The sequence below is a fragment of the Simochromis diagramma genome, unplaced genomic scaffold, assembly GCF_900408965.1.
Source record: "Simochromis diagramma unplaced genomic scaffold, fSimDia1.1 OVJJ01000585.1, whole genome shotgun sequence".
Taxonomy (NCBI): domain Eukaryota; kingdom Metazoa; phylum Chordata; class Actinopteri; order Cichliformes; family Cichlidae; genus Simochromis; species Simochromis diagramma.
The window spans coordinates 3,357,619-3,379,867 of NW_024387398.1; the positions used below are offsets into that span (position 1 = coordinate 3,357,619).

Sequence of the window (22,249 nt, forward strand, 5' to 3'; positions counted from 1 at the left end):
CAGTATAGTGCCACAGTACATATGCTATTGGATAATTGGGTGTAGTTGGTGAAAGAGAGTTTATTCGTGACATAGCTTCTGCTAAAAAAAAATAAATACTTGTAGCATATTAAGGTACTACTCTAAGTATTTGTTTACAGTAACTACAGTACAGTAACTAATATTCCCCATTTTGTCTGAATATAAGGTCATCGTTTGGTGAGGGTAGTTTAGGATTTACTAAAGAACTGATGATTATACTGCTATAGTCCGTCTAAACAGCCGAATCTGCCCAGGAATTCTGTTGATAGTGTAAACTTACATAAAATAAATCCAGAATAAATTTACTGATTTTATCTGGAGAAGTAAAAGCTTAAAGTGATGAAGCTAATGTGCATGAAAGTATGTGTTTGCTCCAAATACAGACTAATTCATCATCCAGGTTGGAACTTGAGCTTCGCATTTGCCGTTGTTTTGGGAGTAACTGTTGAAAGAACAGAATGTACAGTATGAACTAATTTTTTCTTTATTTGGCCTTCAGACTTTCTCCATCAGTCCATGCAGAGATCGTGCAGCTCTGAGCAGGAAGCTTCTGTCCCTGCAGGAATAGCATGTGTCTGACGTGGGCTATATTTTCCTGTAGTTAAGCTGCAGAATACCCAACGTGCATATTCAGTCTGTCTACATACTCCGTACTGTATAACCATAGGGCAGACAGAGAGGGGGTGAGCATTTGTTTATGCATATGTGGGCACAAACAAACTATCTTCAAGGAGCTTTAAATTATTGTGGGAAGTCAGTTGTGGGCAAGAGAAGCCCATTTTAAAGCCCTGCAATTTTCTCAAAGATGCCAACTACCCAAAAAGATAAGACAGTAATGCTCAGGCACTCTGAAATTCATAATTACTGTAATTGACTATATACAATGTTAAGAAAAAGGTTGTAAATGGGATCTGTGAGTATGACCTGGTCTTCACAGTGATTGGATGTAAACTGTGGTCCAGTCTTTATCTAAATGACAAATGAGCCTGTGACCCTAAGTTCAGGTTAAGTGGTGGTCCTACAGACAGCCTACGGATAACTTTGCAGACTATAATCTATATGTTTACTGTCACCAGGGGGCAGTGTCACAAACAACCAGTCTGTGTGCTGCGCTTGCTTATGTCCATCAGCCAGCGGCAAAGAAGAGCAAAGTTATAACAAATAAAGCGCTAAAGTAAAACTAGGTGTTAAAAACAATGCAGCCTCCATCTGTGCTTCTTACGCAGTATTTTATGTTTTTAGTGCTTTTCCAATTTGTGTTGAACTCCGCTGTTATTCGGGTCCCTATTCTGGGCCACTTTTCAACATACACACAGCCTCGTCCACATCGAGCATCTTTCTAGTCACCGCTCTGACTGGCCTGTCTACAGTGTTGCTGACTGATGAAAAGTAAAGTCTGTCTGTTTCCAATTTACATCAATATTTAGGCTTATTATCCAACTGCTTTACTCAGCTACACTGGGCTTCAGCTGGCAGACAACCACTGTGACCTAATGCTATAAAATACCTTGATAAAGCTGATTTTTTTCAGCTTTTCTGACCCATAGGCAACAATGCATTCCCAAATTATGATGCTTCCTGTTCAGTATTTTTTCATTAGGATGGTGTCAGTGTGCAGGAATCTTTTACACTTTGTGTTTACATCAGTCCGTGTAAACATCAGGTGTGTAGTGAAGTTTCTTTAATTGGAAAATAGCTGCTTTTCTATCTCATTAAAAGTGTGCGTTCATTTAAGATGAATTCTTTGTGCACATCGCAGATGACTCATTACTAAATTCTGCATTCATAGACAGTTTGTCTAACTGTGAAGTGATAAATATCTACCACCCATTAAAGTTACTTTATGCAAAGCAAATGTTTCTTGTCGGAGTCTTCCAGGACCTCTTTTTTATGAGCCGTGGTTCAATTTAGCAGATGTTTCTTGTCAATGTGAAATAAAATTGTGTTTTTTGTAAATCAACACATCTCTAACCCACACCTCCAGTATTATTCGAGTGACTGGACTTGGACTGGATGGTTAGTCACTCCTGACCCCAGTTAGCATTCGTTGGTGTCGTAATTCAAGACAAATATGCATTATATTTATTTAAATTCACATGCTTTTCTTCCTGTTGAAGGTTATGTTTTATTTTTTTTATTATGTTATATTTTTGTAAACCTACTTTCAGCTGCGTATTTACCATTTACTTAATAGGAGCCTCATGTGCAGAAGTACATAGACAACCTGAACTGCGTCTCGTGAAAAAGAAGGAAAGATTTTTTTTTTTTACTTGCTTTAGTTTCACCCCCAAGAGACAGATTTAAAAAGACTTTTCTGTGGTCAAAGACCTGGGAGCAGGGGAGGAGGAGGAGGAAAAGAGGCTGCTGTTCGTGTGTTCCCATCACTGGGGAGAGAGAGAGTGGGAAGGAAGAAAATTTAGAGGTAGAGGAGGAAGATGTAGAAGAGGTTAACTGTCGAAAGTTGAGAGGTTTGGATAGAGGTCCTGTTCCTGTGATACCCTGGGGACGAAATTGAGGAAGTGTGCGTATGTGTATGCGTGTGCGCACGCAAATGTGAAAAAGCCAGGAGAGGGAGAAAAAGAAAAGAGTCTGCAGTGAACGAAGAGGACGGCGTGAATGAGTGTGCTGAAAGAGGAAAAGAGTGAGCAAAGTGGAGTGGCAGAAAGGAAAAGAGTGATGTCAGGGAAAATGAAAATGAAGGGAGGGGGTTACGGACAAGAAAAAAGATTGGTAGTGGAGTAGTTTAGAGGTAAGGGGAATAAGATTACAATCTTAGAGGAAGAAAAAAGATAGAAATAAATAAATAAATACAAAGGAGAATTAGGATTGTGTGGCAGTAATACCACCAATCAAAAGAGGTAAATGTGTGCAAGAAAAAGAAAGATGGGAAAATATTTCAGACACACTAAGAAAAGAAAAAATGGATTTTATGTGTGTTCAGAGAGATATATATCAGAAGAAAATAACAAAAGCAGACCAAGAGATCCAGCGATATGTAACCACATTACCAGGAAAGAAAAGAATAGATGTATAGGGTAGGAAAAGGAGAAAGAGTGAACTCTCGGGCCCCTAATGAGAAAGCCATACAGATGAACGAACACATTCCCCTATCCAGGAATGATGAGTTTGGAGGAGAGCAGGCTCCTCTGAATACCTGTATGACTAATGTCTTTTTCACACATTTCACTTCCATCCATCCATCACTGTGTCCACATCCTGTTTCCATGTTTAAATAACAGCCCTCCTTGTTAGCACAAGCTAGGAACAAGCTAGGAACTACTGTAACGGTTCCCCCATTTTTATAACTCTCTTCTCACCTCTTTAGGATTTTTTTCTTCATCTTGTTCATCTCCTACTTCTGCAGCTGCACAGTGAAGGAATGAATCTAGTTCCAGCTTAGCCTTTTTAAGGGTTTTTTTTGTTTTGTTTATATATTTAAACAAATCTGGTGTTGCATTCCATAACCCATAATCTCCTCTCACTCTCTACACACAAAGCCCCACCCCCAGAGTCAGCGACTAAACCAGGCCTAGCTCACTTATGCATCTTCCTCAGTGCTCCAAACTACATTTAGCAACATTTTTAGCCCCACGAGGTGTTGCTTTTGTACCACAGGCACACCTCTGTCTGCAGGTTGCAGCGGCATATTCATTCACATATTCAAACACAGGGAGAACATGCAAACTCCACACAGAAAGACCCCGGCCTGATGGTGGAATTGAACTCAGGACCTTCTTGCTGTGCGGCAACAGTGCTAACCACCGTGCTGCCCCTACACTGCTAAAATGACTGAATTCAGACTGAACTGAACAGTGACAATGTCATCTTAGTTCAGTAACTGTTTAATTGTACCCAGAGCTTTAAAAAAAGATAAATATAAATAAGAACAGCTTCACTGGGAATTTGGCTTTTATGGAATCACGTCTAGGTGTGGGCAATGAGAAAAGAGACAAGTAAACAGATGTTGGCCGCCTGGAGATGGACATGTTTATTAGCCTTAGCACTTTCCACTGAAAGCTGGAAAGACTTTAGCAACATGCAGGAAGAGAGTATATTTTGAAACAGGGTAAGGAAACTATGTTTTTGTGGTGTATTTCAATCATTGTGTTTTAATAAAAGTGCTTGTGACATCTCATGGTTTTCACTTGGCACACTTAGTAGAAAATGAAGAGATATAGATTGTGTAATGCCACTCAGCCTAAAAATACAGTCATATGATTTATGCATGTCATGCGTGCCAATGCTCCACGGCTGGACAATGATGTATTTTCTTAATGTTCAAAAACCCAATTTAATTTTGGGATTGCCCCGCACTTAATAATCTGTTGTGGCTCTGGTCGCTCCTGTTTCTCACGCCAGCCACACAGAAGTGAAAAACTGGAATGCCAGCTGTGATAAAACTAGTCAATCTTTCACTGTTCTTAGTGGATCGCTGCTATAATGATTACCCCTATAACCTTTTCTGATTGCACTTAAAACAGTCTGCACTTCTTTGCCTTTTCTTCTTCACTCTCAACCCCCCACACCAGGCTACTCCTTTTCTCCCTTGCACAAAAAATCAACTACGACCTCTAACACAATCACAAGCCAACCAAAAAACAGCATAAGAAGTTCCCAACAGCCAACCAATCATTTTTTGACAAGCACACATTTAAGCAGTATCAAAGGGGGCAATGAATTAAACGCACCTGAAATGTTTGAACTGTATCTGGCCACATCGATTTGATAAACGTCTGTCAGGCGCGCTGTTTTCATGGACCGCCGTTTGTCCTTTCTTTCACATGTTTAACCTACAGGACGTGACCTGAAGTTAGTTGTTTAAGGGTGGATTTTCTTACAATTGCCTTTTGTTGTTTGCTGGGAAATTGTTTGCTACATGGTGGCCTACTGTGTGTTTTTATTGCTATATTTAGAGAGTATTGTTTTAACCTAAAGGGAGTAATGCAAGGTCAAACAGAGATGCTCAGAAACGAGTTAACTCCCACGCCACTCCTGCTTCCACCACTCTGTGTTTCTGTTTGTCTTTCTTTGTGTGCCTGTCCTATTCACTCGTATTTCATTCCCTTTCTCTTTGCAGACTTACTCCCTTAAATTCCATACTCCCTTATTCCCTTATTCATTTCCTCCTCGCTTCTCCTCTTACCTTCCCTCTTTCCTTCCTCTGTTTCTCCCCCCCTCTCTTTGTTCTGTCCCCTCCATTTCTCTCCATCATTTCCTCCCACCTTTCCAATTCAATCAGGCTACTTTAATCCCTTTTGTTTTCCTAGTGTGCTATTTCACAGTAGAGCGGCTACCGAGCGGTCAAGGTCATGCGTGGCTTCGTGTCAGTGTGGCATATCAAATGATATTAAACTTACTAATTGACTTTGTGTTTGCTTCCAATGGATGCTTTTAAGACTGTAAATTTACCAAGGAGTAAACTTCCTTCTTGAACTTCCTGGAATAATTAGATTGTATTTTGTATTTAAGTTATAATCTAACTTATGAGCTTGTCAAACAACAAATCTGTTCAAAACTGTAGTATTTTGTCTTTTTCTTGGAGGGGTCAGAATGATCCATTTTCTCGTAGATCAAGTTGCACACTCTTCATTCATGCCCAGTATACTAATATACTAATTATTCAGGTCTTACATAACCAGGCTGAATTTACTGCTGATGCTACTACCGGTACTAAAGTTTTCATTTTTCTTCTACCCTCAAGGTCCCCCCAGGGTGTCAGAGCGGGTGAACCATCGGCAGAGCGCACGTCTGGGTCGCACGGTTAAGCTGCCCTGCCCTGTGGAGGGTGACCCCCCTCCCCTCATCATGTGGACCAAAGATGGCCGCAACATTCACAGGGGCTGGACACGGTTCAGGGTGTCACAGCACGCTCTGCGTATTAAGGAGGTGGAGATGGACGATGCAGGAACTTACATCTGTAAGGCCACCAATGGGTTTGGCAGCGTAAATGTCAACTACACACTTATTGTGATAGGTAAGTGTTTGGTGCATGAGACATCAATGTGAACCTTTGGATGAATTGCATCAACGCGTAAACTCTCTGGAAAGTTACGTAGTAGAACTGTTTGAGCACGAAATGAATCATTTTGTGCTTCATGTAAATGTAAAAATTGAGTTGCACCAGTGCAGGCGATGCAAACTGTTAGTCCGGAGGCATGGAAATTCCTCATCCGTGTGTGCGTCTCAATGTTAATGTCACTATAAAAGAGGCTTTGTTGTGCCATGTTTCTTTTTCCTATACAATGCCCAGAAGGCTGTATTGTTGTTAGTGTCTGGGTGGGTGAGCTGTTATGTGGAGGCAGTAGTCTGTGACTCCTCTGACAACCTTGTTGCACAAATACAAGTGTGTATTTTATTTTTTGTACATGGACTCAAATAACCACTTCCCTCAACTCTTATCCATGTAAACAAAATACCTGTTGGAAGGACAGTGTGTCAGCGTACATTTACACATGCAAGCCTCTGTCTTTGCCTGCTCGTGTGTCTGGGTCTGTGTGCCGGTGAACCTCCACACCCGTCTGTGTGCGCGCGCGCTTCATTACACGAGTTTGTGCACATGCCACCCGATTTTGTGTGTGTCTCTGTGTGTGCGTGCGCGCGCGTGTGTGTGTGTCAGGTTTCAGTCAGTAGAGTGGATGCCAGCAGAGTGATTAAGGCTGCATAGCGTTCCAGAGAATCTGACTAAAGCTGTACTCTCTATACTGCGTCGGCACTTCAAAGACTGGGTTGAGTGAAATGCTCCGATGCAAATTCATTCATTCGGTGTTTTACAAGGACAAAAGTATCTTCAATTTGAAATTAAGTCATGCACCAAAGTTAACAGGAGCCAGGTTGAAATCTTAGACAACACAACACTTGCAGAAAACCTAATGATGCAGCGTTTTATCTATCAATGAATATGAAGATTTTCTTCCTATAGATACAGCATAGATTTTATTATCATTGAAATGACAGGTCTGAATTTCAGTTATAGTGTCAACAATACAGTTTCAGTCCCAGTTTTCCATAAATTTGCATATTGCCGGTAGAAAATATCCTTTTATTTTCCTGTAATTATTATCGGTATGCATTCAAAGCTGCATCGGTCTTGACCTGAACTTCAAAGGCAAGCTGGCATACAGAGGGCGGGGGCGGTGGTGGAAGGGTTGGGGGGCAACAGCTGCCGCTGAGGTCATCCAGGCAAGCAGCTGCTGCCCCCTTCTCCCCTCCCTCATTCACTGTCCCTTTCGCTCACTTCACATATGCACACACACGTTCATGCTATGCACAGTTAATTGGGCAAATGTATGTATATTATGTGTTTGTCAGTCTCACTGGTAATGAGAACCAATCCTGTGAATTACAACATCAAAACTTGGGAATAGGATCCTTTCCACTTAAAGCAAAGTACAAGCAAATCAACACCCATACGTAAATTGAAAACTGTATAGTTTTATGCATCTTTGACAGTAGTTCTCAAGTCCCACAACCTTCATTAAGATGTAGCATCTTAGATTACAAGGCCCCTTTGGCTTTTTGACTTGAAGTCTTCACTTAAAACTGAGTGAACTCCATCTGTTGAGGAAAACTGTTGAGATAAGTGAACACATCTACAGAAATACAGATATTTCCTTGTGAGTTTGCAGTCAGATGCTTTATTTTTAGGCTCTAATTAAGTGAATCTTCATGCCAGAAATAGAAGTACTTCAGGTCAGGAAGTGACAGCCCTACAGTGTTTAATGTTTCCTTAAATTCACAGAATATTTCAGAGCTTTTATTTGCAAATATGTGCAAACTAACATACAAAACTGTGCAAAAGTAGACAGTCATACAATATATTGACTTTCAAGCTCATTAGAGCAGCAAGGATTGGCTTGAGAGTTTTGCATGCATGATGTACATGTAATTAATTAAAAATCCAAGCAGGGTAATGTAACTTGTATGTTACCAATAGAAAATGATCGTGGCTTGCAGACTCTGGAAACTGTTTTCATAGCTGGATCAATCTACATTGGTAAGGATGCTCAGAGCATGGAGCAGTAGTTGTTGTAACACTGTACTCTGTGGACCTTTACCTGTTTCTCTATTTGATGTACTTTGCTGCTCTGCTAAGGGTTCTCTCACTGTTTCGCTTCCTTGCTTCCACCACACGTCCTCTTCACTTTCATCTCCCCTCCTTACCTGTGTGGTCCTGTGTTAATTATCTTATGACCGGTCTGTTTCACAGTAATGAGCCCACACCTGCATCTTATTGTATTTCCCTCTCAATTTCTAACCAAGAGTATCATTTAACACCTTTTTCTTATTAGCACCCAATATCAGCGCTCATTCCTCCTTCCCCCAGTCAGCTGGCTCATTTTCCTCCAACCACGTTTAATTTGTACCAATATTTTCACAGTTTCCTATTTTCCCCAGATGTTTTAGCATTCGATTGCCGTAAAACACCCACTGTACTCCGCCTCAGTGGTTGGAAGGCATGGAGAGGCATTTTGTGAAGGCAGGCTTTTGTTGATGTGGGGAAATTGGAAGATTCTTTGAAGGGTTAGTTCTTTTATTGTGTGTAGGTTGGAAAATGTTTGTAAGTAAAATGTGTGCGTGTGTTTGTGTGAGTGTGTGGTTGTTTATTTGAGGACTTTTGCATGCGCGTATGTTCATGCGTCGTTGTGAGAAGATTTATTGGACCACCAGTAAAGTGAAACCAAAAAAGATTTTTTTTCTGCTCTACAAACCACAGTGACCTTCAAAAAAACTGAAAAGGCGAGGCAAGCTTCTCTTTCGTACTCCCACAGTCTTTTCGTGGAGTTTCTTCTCTTTTGTTCTCCCTTATTCGCTTTTCTTTAACTTTGTCTTTTCATATTGTGAATTTTTTTTTTCTTACTAGAGCAATGAATTATAGAACATTTATAGCTTAAACCAGATGCGATGACAATGAAAGCATGTCTGGAGCAGAATTGGGAAACTGTGCATAAAAAGGACGGAAGGAAATGGCTTGGAGTCGTGTGTGTGTGTGCGTGCATGCTTGCATTTAGGCGTGCTTTCAGTGCATGTGTGCATAAAAATGCGGTTTTGAGTTTTAATGAGCACGTGCGTGTGTGTCAGTGTGCATATGCAGGTCTGTTCGCAAGTGGGTGACATGATGATTTGTGGTGATTTAAGAGCTCAACCATAGCAGCTGACATCTGTTCATAATTGGAGAACAAAGCGCAAAGACAGGCAGAGAAAGATATCAAACCTCGACCTAACGTATGTTTGAATAAATACGGTTGTACATGATTTATGTTCATCAAGCCGTGGCTACGTAATGAAGACTGAAGCAAGACAAATCACAACATTAAACATGACAAATGGCAAAAACCAAAGCAGGACTATGAAGAAAATTGATTTAGAAAATTATTGTTTCTTCAATAACATCTGGTGATTTAATGCCAGGATTAGCCCACTAATAGCAGTGAACTCCTGACATCACACAGCTCTGCCCTGTTTGTCATGAAACTTTAATGTGGTACTGCACACCAAATAAATGCTTTCACATTGTTGCCTGAGACTGCTTGTTTCCTGGTAGGCCTGCACTTCTTTGACAGCAAATCCAGCTCGTTTTTGCACGTTCAGTCTTTCTTCATTAAACTGCATTGCATGTGTGAGACCGCAGCTGTCTTCCGGCCAGAAGCTAACACATGAGATCACGTTGCAGACCAACATCATCTCGCCATCCGTCAGTTTCTCCATCCTGATGCCCCCTCTTATTTCGTGTTCTCAAATTTCTGATTTTTTAATTGAGATATCTGGTGCCTCATCTGGAGAGGATGTAGTGGCAGCCAAGGTTTGCAACTTAATTGGTGTGAGTCACACGCAAAGAGAGAAAAGTATGTGTCTGTGATTGCGCAGAGCTTAAAATGAATCTCAAGTAACCTAGTGTCTTGCCCTCGCTACCTCATCCACCTACTTGACAAATTAACCATTTCTGCTCAGGAAGTAGGTTCTCAGTAAAGAGCGCAAAACATTAAAAAAGCTGTCATTTTAAGATAGAGCCCAGAAATCATCACGTTGTTTACCCCTCCTCCTCTTGAACTTAAAGATGCCTTAATAACAGGGGATCTGGTTCCAGGAGAAGTTCCCTTCCTTTGTCTCTCCTTATGGAAATACCTGTTTCATTATAGCGCATAATTTTATTAGATTCTCAACTGAAGAAGTCTCAGCTGGGAATTTTTAATAATGTATGGTAAAAATCAGAAATAAGTTACATTGTATTCCAGAAGTCTTTGCATTTAAAAATGACACGAGCTTATGCTTGATTCGGCCAACAGTTGCAGAAAGTTAGGGCAGAGTTGAAAGAGTGTATGTGCGCCTGTTTCTTCGCCTGTCACAGTCATTTTGTTCGGTTCCGCATCACATTTGTTCCGTTCTCTTTGGTCCTGCTTTTGTTACAACACGCCGCCCTTACAGTGAAGTAGACAAAGCTGTTGCTCCGGATATCAGGGTGGCACTGTGGAGATGTAAACATGCTGGTGTGTATGCGTGCGTGTTCAGGCAGATATGACGCAGCAGAAAGAACGGGTTCAGGTTTCAAAAGCTGTTTACCACCTTGTTGTTTCTTGTAAAGATAAACATTAAGATGCACATGGATATATTTACTGCATCTTTTTGCATATACATGTCAACAAGACGGGACGGGAAAATATTTGTCCAATCCCTCACATGCACATGTCACCTGCAAATGTGGACAAAATACAGATGCAAACTGACATCAGCACAATCGCACACTCCTCAGAGGCCCCTGCCTCCATTTCACGCTTGTCTGTCCCACATCCTCTCGTTCTGCCTCGTTTCACTTCCAGCAAAGAGGAGGAAAGAAGATGGACATGGGGGAGACGCAGCAAAAGAAAACAGAGCCGTCAACAATGCCGGAGAATAAAAGAGAACAATAAAATCTACGGAAGTCATGGAAAAACTGTCTTCACAAGTTGAGATGCATTCAAAGCAGTGTAGGGATAAGGAGAGTTGTATCTGCTGCGTCTCCTTTTACCTAACACTGAGGTGGTCTGTGGAAAATAGTAGCCACGAATACTTATCTCTCTTAACTTCTCATGAAAACTACAACCAACTCTTCTCACAGTCACCTTCTCTCTGCTTTTTTTCCCGTCCTTTTTTCATCCACCTCAAATATCCTTCTTGTATTTCTCTCAAAACCCTCCTGCAGTTGGATTCCTTCAGCATTACCAGTCAAGAGGAGACGTCTTTTCTCTTGAGCGTCTTTCACCTCCTCGTTCTTTTGCCTTCTGTTTGCCTTCATGCTCCATTAACATCTGTGTATGTCCATGTGTGTGTGTGTGTGTGTGTGTGCGTGCATATGGCTTTTTCTCTACTGATTGTACGCCAAGTAAAGCTCTCACAGACCCCTAATGGGTCTTAAATACCCCGTGCTAGCTTTGACTTCAATTCTCCGCACTAGATGCCATCTGTCAGTCAACAAGCCTTTTTCTCAAGGCCCAAGCGGTGACTCATTTTGAGGAGAAAATCCACCCGAAAACTGAAGTGAAGCACACGTTTCATATGATTACAGAGAGTGTAAGTGGTATGTCTAACTGAAGGCTGAAAACTCTTTAAATTAGAGTTTTTCTATGAAATCCTCCCATTCCTCTCACTGTCGTGTGTCAGAGTTAGATTCAGAGTTAGGGAAAACTGACATCTGCTTCCACTTTCCCACTCGTTACTACTAATGTAGTTACTGCTAGTAGTAGAAGCTAAATGCATATTGGTATCGACAATATATGGCCGAAACTTCGAAAAGCACCATCTGCTTGACTGTGGAAGAATCTGGAAGACTAGCAGGACGGTGTGCCCTGCTGCACCACAGCAGCTGCGCGGTAACAGCTCAGAGGCCAAGGCACTGACCAGGCCTCCAAACTTCACAGATCTCAGTGCCGTCAAGAGTGTGTGCGCCGAGCAAACAGATCCACAGGAGCCAAAGTATCCATCCAGACTGCTTAAGTATTACCAAGGTAGTTTTAACATTGTGGTTGATTCATAGATGTTGTATTAATGTGTTACTGTTGGGTTATCAGGTGAGAGCTGTACGTGTGTCAGAAAGATTAATGGGCTGGGAAAAACCATTAAGCTTTAGTGCAGGTAACTTTCTTTAAAATTACATGTTCTGACAAACTTATAATGTAGCAATTTAATGCTGTAATTGCTTTTTTTTTAAGTCAACTTAATAGCAAATACAGCTGTTGAGTAAAGACAGTACTGCTCAGTATGCAGAGTATTTCTGTTTTACTGGCACTCGACCTCTACGTATCCTCTCCGTCTTGCTCTTTGCTGTATTCTGCGCTCTGTTAATTCTGTTTGAGGAAGGAATTTGATTTTAACTTCATTTACCAGCTCCTCAAAACTCTAAAGCAAACACATTTTCACCCTTGGTTTCCACAGCAACTCTCCCACAGCTAATCTGAGGTGTAATGTTACCTCTCTGTGTGTTTTGGCACAGCAGCATCCTTTGAGTGAAAAACATGAGACTAATAAGAAATGTAGCAGGGTTTTATATGTATCATTTGATGCCCCATCACTCACATCATGAAGTGCACTCCGTCCCCAGATATGGGTAAACCTACACGAAACTGAAAATTTGAGGATGCGAGATGCTTTAAAGTATCTCAGTTTGTCAATTAAGGCGGACGTGTCCAACAGTGATAGAAGATGGGAGAATCTGAAAGGCAGGGAGGGTGAGGACATATCACAATGAAAGCAAGCTAGACTGGAGGAAATATAATTGTAGAAACTGGGTTTGAAGTGGAAGAGTGGAGAGCTAAGGTTATAATTCTTTAAAAGGTCTTAAAGGTAAATGTTTTTCTATAAAAATCTACCATTTTGTATTATGGACAATTAAAAAATGTTTGGAAAAATCTAAATTTTTAATAAATTCACAGAACACATGTCGCATTACATTTATGCCGAACTAGACATCGGAACCACATCTTGTTTTTTCGATGGGGTACTAAGAATAAGTGCGCTGTGTGCTTCTGATGACCATCAATGACAATGGTAAGTGCAAATTCAGTAACATTTTATTAATTCTTATTGATTTTAGTTGTTATAAACTCATAAAATTGCTTCCAAAGGGTTTAAAACCCTTAAATCTAACTGTCTTTAAGCTTAGGAACCAGAGATTACTGTGTGACAAAACATTTTCATTTAAGATGCTCTGTTTTGCAAAGTTTTTACACAGTCATATAAGCTTAAGAGAAGCTCTTAACCTCTTAACTTTGAATAGACAGAAAATGTCAGCATGATTACCAATTTAATCTCTATTTTAAACCAAAAAAGAGTCATAATCCAAACTTACATTTTTGATAACTGTCCATCCTGGACATCAGACACCACAAAAGATAACTGCAGATAAATGTATACGTTTTTAACAAACAAATGATACATTTAGAGATCACAGCCTGCTGTTAGAGAATCAACAAGTTAAGATGTGAGCAGGTGATTTAGCAGGGAGAGCTCGGTGCAATTGTAAGAGGCATCGACAAAGCCTCTCAAGGAGACACTCGCTGTTTCCAGAGTGGGTCCTTATGGGAGATGTGTCCTGCACCCCCATCACTTAACAGCCACCCACTGCCACTCCAAAGCCTCACCCCACCTGCAAATGAAAGCAAACAAGGTGCTTCAGAGACCCTCTCTGCATAACTTGCAGTCCCTCACACAGAGCAACAATGACGCTACAAACTCACAGCAGTGGGGTTAAAGCTCTCCAAAAAACTAATTGGTGAAGTCTCTCTCACACACACACTACAAATGACTGGGAGGAGGGGAAGATGGAGGAGAGGAGGGAAGAAGGAGGGAGGAAATGAGGGATTAAGAAAGAGGAGGGAGTAGCGCAACAGATAACTAACATGTAGTACGTCAAATAAATCTGTGAATAATGTAAGTTATATAATATTTGGATAATAGTGTATCTCTGGGTTCTGTTTAAACAGATAAACAATACTTTAAACTGCTGAAACCAAGAGGGATACTGCAGCAGGATATTTCCATTTAAAAATACTTAAATATGCGATTAGCTATGTGATATGAATCAAATGATATACTGATCAAGACAACAACAAAAAAAGTTTCCGAAAGTTTTACAAAGAACGAAGGAAAGGGAAGTGAATGGCTGAGTGTGGGTATTCGTGCCTGATCGGAGGAGTTAGCAGGGGAGCTGAACTTCTGAATAGACAGCTTAGTGGCCATTATACGGTCTAGAGGATTAGTCCTGTTAACTATTGTTACCCTCAGGGGGTAGCAGCACACACACACACACACAAATACGCAAGTATTCATGCTGCCATACCTAGACGCGTGTGTTTTTTTCCTTTTTATACACTAATTTTATTTATTTATTTATTAATTTTCTATCACATAGATATTAACTCATGCGCAGATAACTTGGAACACACATGCCATACACCCCCACCCTCCCACCCTGCCCTGTAACTCCATAATAGGCCAGTCTATTGACAGACCTGCTTGTTCGCTCAAGGAGTCTTTTCTCATTAAGACCAGGATTTTGTCGCTGGCCCCGCAGGCTCCATTGTCCACTTAGAGCACGTTATTAGGCCTTCCCTCTGTAACAACCCCCGTGCTGAATAGACCTGAGAGGAGTGGAGAGCCTGCGGAGGGCAGAACAGGGTCTGGCAATTAGCAAAGACATGTTTGAAGAGAAAGGGGGGGGAAGAATGGAGAACTGGGGGAGAAAGAGCGAGCAGACCTGTGCTACAAAAAGCTTTCGTTTGAAGTTTTAGAAACTTTTGTCTGCTTTTGCTGCTTTCGCTGTTGTGCCGTCATCAAAGCCAAAGACAGGTTCTTCAGCACACACCATCCCTCCTCCTCCTCTTCCCTTCCCCTCTGTTCTTTTCTGTTCTTCCCTCGTTTGTTACTCTTCTCCTCCAAAGTGCATTTGTGTCCACGCTGAAAGGCTCTGTATCTTCTGCGTTCGCTTTGATGTCTTAATGACGACATGGAGAGCAAATTATTCTCAGCGATTCCCTCCTTTATTCTCTTTTTGTCACTTTTTCGGAGTCCAGCAATTACATCTGGCTTTTCCAGATGTCACTGCACTGACAGCAAGCAGGACAGGATACGACAGAACAACTCACACTGAGCTGAATAAAAAGCAGCAGGCGTGGAAAAACTTGTTCCACTTATCAAAATGTTTATCGCAGTTTGAACTATGCATCCCAAAGCTGGTGCTCTATCTGGATTTGATGAAGCCTTGTTGACTTGTCAGTGTTTTCCTGTCATGTGTTTATAGGTATGCAGTCTAAACAGTTTTTTTAAAGCTGCCTCTATTTCATATCTATTTAAGCTTCAGGAAGTTTGATTAAATGCTTTATCTCGCCTATTTCTAAACGTTCGGCATAGCTGGAATGAAATAAGCAAAGAAAAAATATGATTAGAGAAAATTACCGCAGACAGAAATATCTTAAGAAATTACATGTAATTTGAAACAGATAACGTCACCATTAAACAAGAAATGAGCTCCAACAGACGGGTTTTGTTCCGAGCCATCAGGTGTGCGTCTGCATGTAGTTACTTGCATAATTTTGCAGCATTCCAGCGCATTATATTTCACCAAAATGCATGCACAATACATTTCCCTCTCTGTTCTCTGGGTAAGATGTGTGTGTAGTTTTCCCCATGGTTCTTAGGCAAATACAGCAATGGTTCTACGGCGCCTCTGCTATCAGGCCTGAGTTTGATCAGTGTGACAGTATCCTGAAAACTGATACACTCACACGAAAACACACACCACACACTCTGTGGCCGTGACCTCAAGCTTCTCTCCACAATGCTGTTTTCTAACACTGTTTGCATTTTAATGAGTATATGATATTTGGAGATTTAAGTGCTGCGTCAGCCTCCCTCCCTCCTCTTTTTTTGCCTGAACATCTCAATCCTAAATTTGTGTTATGATTTATTCTGTGTTCATCGCCATGTAAGTGTTTATGTATCAAACATACTGAATTTAGCACTTTGATATAAGATTATACACAGTTGCATCCATCCATTCGCGTCCGCTTCTCCTTTTCAGGGTCGCGGGGGGCGCTGGAGCCTATCCCATAGGGCTATCCCTGTCATAGGGCGAGAGGCGGGGTACACCCTGGGGAGGTCGCCGGTCTGTCGCAGGGCCAACACACAGAGACAGACAACCATTCGTGCTCACATTCACTCCCGCATTCACACCTATGGGCAATTTTGATTAATCAATTAACCTATCCCCACAAACTGCATTATCTCGGTGGGAGGAAGCCGGAGTACCCGGAGGGAACCCACGCAAACTCCACACAGAAAGACCCCGGCCTGATGGTGGAATTGAACTCAGGACCTTCTTGCTGTGCTGTAACAGTGCTAACCACCGTGCAACCGTGCTGCCTGCACAGTTGCAATCAAGGCTAATATTTTTTGACAGTTAACGTTTAGCTTTACGTGTGTCTGATTTAAACTATTGTGCTCTTAGTGACCAAAAGAATAGTTACTAGTATCAGCTATAAGATAAAACAGAAGTAAGAATATTAGGGAGAAAGGAGTGTGTATCGCTGCTGTCAGACAGTTTTTAAATAATTTAAACAAGCCAGAAAGTTAACATCCAGTCGACCCATCAGATTCCTTTCTCTTTACTATACTAGTGATGGTTTGCTGCATCATGACTTCAGACACCTCATTAGGTCGAAAAGACAGCGGTCCGACATACTGCATCGATTGGATCACAGCAGATGTCTGTTTCAGTGTCCGGTCATTCACAGGCTTCCAGCAGTGTCACCATGGTTTTGCTGGTTGTTAGCAGAATTTATTCACTATCAAAGAAACGTGCTACTTTGTTTTACTTTGAAGTGCATGTCAATATGTAGTTAATAGGTCCTGGGATACAGCGTGTACTTGAAACACACACAGAATGAATGCAGTTATCTTCTCTACTAAAACGTTCTCTAGGGGAGTAAAATACGACAGTTTGAGGTGAGCAAGAAAGAAATCCCACTGAATGTAGACAAAAAAGTTGCATTGTTATTAATCCACAAACAGCTCTGAGTAACAAGAATGACTGTTGAACAAAGCAGGAATTGGGGTGAGTCATGTTGAAACATGGCCCAGCGGCGCATCGTGATGTGAGGGTTAGTTTTACATTGTTGTAAATAGTTGTTCATCAAAGACATCCTCTCAGCATGTAGTCTCACACAGCAGAGCATGCCAGCAACTTTGAAGTTCAAGAAGACAACCGCATATTGTCAGCATGTACGCAATTAAATGCATACACAACAGCATGGGGACGCACTTTGGAACACCTAATGAGCACCCGTGCAGATCCGTGCCGAAACAGTGATACGTGCATGTTTGTGCAAAGTTAACAAGCTCATCCGCACACTTGTGGCATATTCACGCTCAACAGGTTCGGCGTTCGCTTTGAAGTGTGGCTAGACAGTTACATTCCAGCACGGATCACAGCAGAGTTCAGCAGTAAGCAGAGCAGTGGTCTACAGACCGGGCTCTTTGTTAGGGAATAGTCATTTCTGGGTTTCAGACTTAAAAAAATTCTACAGTTATTATTAGAACGCCAGCTTGGTGGGGGTTTTGGCAGGTTAGGAGTTGACAAGTAAGGCCCCAGTCACACAGGCCTAGACACCTATTAGCGCACAGGTGTCGAAATCCAGGCCTCGAGGGCCAGTGTCCTGCAGGTTTTAGATGTGTCCTTGATCCAACCAAGCTGATTTCAATAGCTAAATGACCTCCTCAACATGTGTTGAATTTCTCCAGAAGCCTGGTAATGAACTAATCGTTTGATTCAGTTGTGTTGCCCCAGGGTGAGATCTAAAACCTGCAGGACACCAGACCTCGAGGCCTGGAGTTCGACACCCCTGTATTAGCGACTGTCTGGCAACCACTGGTAACAAGGAAAAAAGGTGTAGGTGAGAGGTTGTTGGCTGTTGCTGCTTGAAATTGGTTGCAAAGAGGTATATGATGCTGCAGTTGCAGTTGCCTTGCTCACTAGCAGATTGCCGCAGTCGCCCACAGTTTGTATGGAAATGACTGCCAAACACTTAACGGCTAATGAAACTGAAGAGTGCACCTCACACTGGAAACAGAGACCATTTGTTCATTTACAGTGAATATGTTGCTTCGGCAGTGAGGCATAACTTTTACTTTGAAGACAGACGCTCTCTGTTTCCAGTTTGCGTGACACGTTTAAGGTTTCGCTACTGCTCAGTGGTTTGTTTGCAAGTGTTTGCAGACAAGTCTGCATCTTCCATGCAAACTAGAGGTCACAGCAGCAATCTGCTAGCAATCACAGCACTCAAAACTTAGCTTTTGGTGCAACACCCTCAGCTGGTCAGGAAATATATTTTTTACTTGTTGTTTGCCCACTGTGACAAAATAGCTGTCAGTCAACTTGAATTTCATTGTTGGGAAGAGGGCGTAGAAGACGGAGCCCAATTGTACATGAGAGGAAGGGAGAAATGTATAGTGAGCAGGTGCAGGGCACATCATACAGTACCACGTGGTTTTTACCAAACATCAAACATCTTAGAACATTGTTTTATATGGTCAGACCTTTCCAGGCGTATGTATTGTAGACTCTTCATTTCACTCTCTGCACAAATTTGAAGCAATGTGTTGTTTTTACTTCTTATGGAAGTGTTCAGAAAGAAGGTGTTTTGATCAGCTTTATCAACAGGCAAGTCCTATTTTAAGTAGAAACTGAGATTTGGGAGGAAACCCAGGTAGAAAGGTTGTTTTCAGCCTCATCTACCTCTCATTGCTCCTTAGCTGCCTTGATTGCACCGATTGCCTGTTGTGAAAATGAATTAAACAATGTAAGAAGAGAAAAAGGGTTAATTGGGGACAAAACTTTTGCTAATGAGCAGATATTTGACTAGAATATAATTTGATACAGGGCAGAGCAGGGTGGGCGAGCGAGAGAATGATTGAGAGTTCAAAGTGCTGAGCCGAGGCCGTCGGTGTCTGTTTCAAAGGCGGCACGTGGCGATGGATGTGAGAGATTCGTTAATTCTGCAGAGCAGAGCACTGCCTTGAAGTTTACTAGGGTTACATGTGCAGCAGCTGGACGGACACACAGTCTCAAAAGCATACACAACCAGGTACAAATGCTGTCCACACGCGGACATAAAAGAGCGCACGTATGCTTATAGGCACCCACACACACATAAATCAAGGCAGATGCAGTAATTACAAGTTCAGCACACTCAGGTAATTTTATGCATAAATACAAACCCGTCGGTACAGAAACAATAATTTGTAGGACATACATTTAACTTTATTAAATGTTTCATTTGCAGCCAGATTTATTCTTTTGCTTTTTAACGCATAATAGTCGTTTAACACTGACACAAGCACATTGCTGCTGTTTTCGCATCCTTGAGGAACTGCTGCAGCGTTTCTGCCCCCTGCTGAGCAGCAGGTTCGTCACTTGGCGAGGAAGCAATAATTTATCGATGGGGACATCATCTATTTTTGGAAGATGACAGTTGTTTTACGAGCCAGGATGATTTGAGGCTGGAGCAAATTACTAAATATATCTGACTTGGTGCAACATTAAGAGCCGGTGCATTTTCTGCATCCTATCAGATCATATACCTCAGTGTCTATTTAAGTTATCGGTCTGCAGTATATTTGTAAAGCAATGTCTCAAACAAGTTTTTCAAATAGTTTTTTAATGTAATTAATTTTTTATTTTTTTGGTTTGTTTGTTTTTTGTTTGTTGGTGAAGTCACTGGTAACTAGTCAGACTTAACGCTTATGTAAAGCACACCTGGTGGACAGGTGTGTGGGAAAATAAGTCATGCACGTTGTCCAGATCATTGACGAATAGTGTTTTAGTCACAAATGTTTCGAGTTTGAATGCTGTTATTGTTACTACTACATTCTTTAGTGCTGTGTTTTTGCTGAAACTTTCGCTCCAGTTCATTTACAGCAATGCATATGTGCAGCCTTTCACATGCATGTTAAATATTGTTTAACCCATCTATATAGTACATTGACACACCTGGTTTCCACTTTTGTTATCTCAGAGGCCCTCCGTCATCCCCTCTGAGCAGCGAACGTGAAGTAATTCAGTAATTCCACTGAATCATTTCTGACCTTGTCTGGATTGCCTCCATCATGGCTAAAGCTTTACACTGCAGCTGTATGTTTGCCAGATTCCTGCATGGCGTCCATATCGTCTCCATTTTTGGCTAATCTCTGTTTGTGTTCAGTGCTTGACCCTGCTCCTCTTTCAGCGAAGTGTGAACAGTGATGTAAAACAGCTACACGAATAAGCGCACATGCAAAGATTTATATACCATCACAGTAACACACAGATGGAAAAAAGGGTGAAAAGGAAAAGTAAGAAGAACAAATTAAATACTTTACTTTCATACTGAGGCTTTAAAAAACTAAATAAACCTAGCCAGATGCTTGTGCTACACAGACACACACCCACGTACTTCACATTAACCAACGCACAAAGAAAATTGAAAACTTGATCCTTTACTGTATGTTTTCAGAACTCATAAATCCCATTGCTGTGTGATGTTTATGAGCGAGTGTGTGGAACCACTTGTGCCTGTATGTTATTTCACCACCCTGTTGATATTTTACGCTCTGACACAGTCCATGTTCGGGGTTGGAGGAGCTCAAGATACTTCATGTGTTCCTCACTGTTGGTTTTTCATGACTAAACGAGGCCTCATTGTTGTATTAAGTCTGACCGCCAAGGGTCACAGTTTCTGAAAATATACCATACATATAAACAACTGCTGCAAAACGGATCTGCACTTATTAACACTCCATAAAAACCTAGCATGCTAATCACATATTGTGTATTTAAATAATATCAAATGGTGATTGAATAAGACAGGATTTGTGCTTTGTCAGCTGGAAGAGATATCACTGAACTCTCATTACCGTATATTCTTCTGGCACATTCTGGTGAATCTTTTTGCAACTACTGACTCATTGTAGCAGAAATGAGGAGGAAATAAAATTGCTATCGATCCCAGATGGAAAAATCCCGTTCCTTTTAGTTAGCGCCGGGGCTCAGCAATAGGAAAACAGGTAGGAGCCCTCAACTGTGTATTATTATGTTGGTATATTAAGTTTCAATACATTCAGGACACTATATGGATAAAACTATTCTGCCTTACTCTATTCTATAGGTTTAACGTGTAGGTAGGTTTATTAATGGTACACCGGTAAGCCACCTGGGAGATAATTTAACTATATATATATATATATATTTATATGGAGACATACACCCCTTAGATATCGTGGATATCTTGGTTAGCACTACACTAACTACATTAAAGAATTCACCTAAAAAAACATGGAACGTGTAAGATGTTTATAACGCTGTGATAATTTAAATGGACTGTCAAGAACAATGTAATAGCTTTGCTGAAAAGCAGATTTGGAACCAATTAACCAGTCATTATTAGTCTTAATATGTATGCAATCATAATACCACTACAGTCCATTTAGTTTTCTATAGCAGTTGCATTTGAAAGTAATTTGAACTATGGCACAGACCTTCAGCTACTTTTTATTATTACTATCACTGTCGAGTTTCAGAAAAATCAAAGGATTGATTTTAAGTGTGCCATAATTTCCAAACAACACGGTAATAACGGCGGCCCGCTAGCATGCTCTACCAAAAACAGTGCTTTGTTGTGTATCTGACGGACGAAAGCTAAACAGGTCCACTGAAGTTGCAGCATTTTTACAAACCAATTCTGGTTCACCCGTTTCATTCAACGATCCGTTTTTGCTCTTCTGCGTCGCCGCCATGTGCGTATGTAAACAAAGGCACTGCGCATGCACGTTTTACCCATATTCTATCGCAATATTTCATTTTCCTATCGTTGCCCAAAATTACACCGGTATTACCGTGAACGGTATGATATAGCCCAGCCCTACATCTCGTGTTTTTAAACGTTCAAAAATTTTCCATTAAACTTGAACTTTGGCAGCACGAGTGCGCTCCATTTTACAGAGGAGAAAATGTGTATCTTAACAGCTTTCATTGATTATGAAAAATATAAATTCACTGCTCACTAGTGTTTCAAGTTTAGTATTTATTACATACATAATGACACTGTGGTAAACGCATGTAATGAGGAGAAATTTGAGTTTATAGTCCTGCTTTATTCTTCAGACACAGTGTGGACAAGAGCACTGACTTGTAGATAATAAACTTAATATGAATTAATTTAGAAAAGGA

The 22,249-nt window shown here is 41.1% G+C and overlaps 1 protein-coding gene across 2 annotated transcripts in view; it reads left to right on the forward strand.

Annotated features, from left to right (window-relative positions):
- The window catches only part of fgfrl1a (fibroblast growth factor receptor like 1a), a 66,085-nt gene that overhangs the window by 21,399 nt on the left and 22,437 nt on the right, over positions 1–22,249 (forward strand). For both annotated transcript variants that reach the window (XM_040010350.1, XM_040010351.1), the window contains exon 3: positions 5,723–5,995. In XM_040010350.1, coding sequence (XP_039866284.1) covers positions 5,723–5,995 — 273 coding nt within the window. The remainder of the gene's footprint in view (positions 1–5,722; positions 5,996–22,249) is intronic.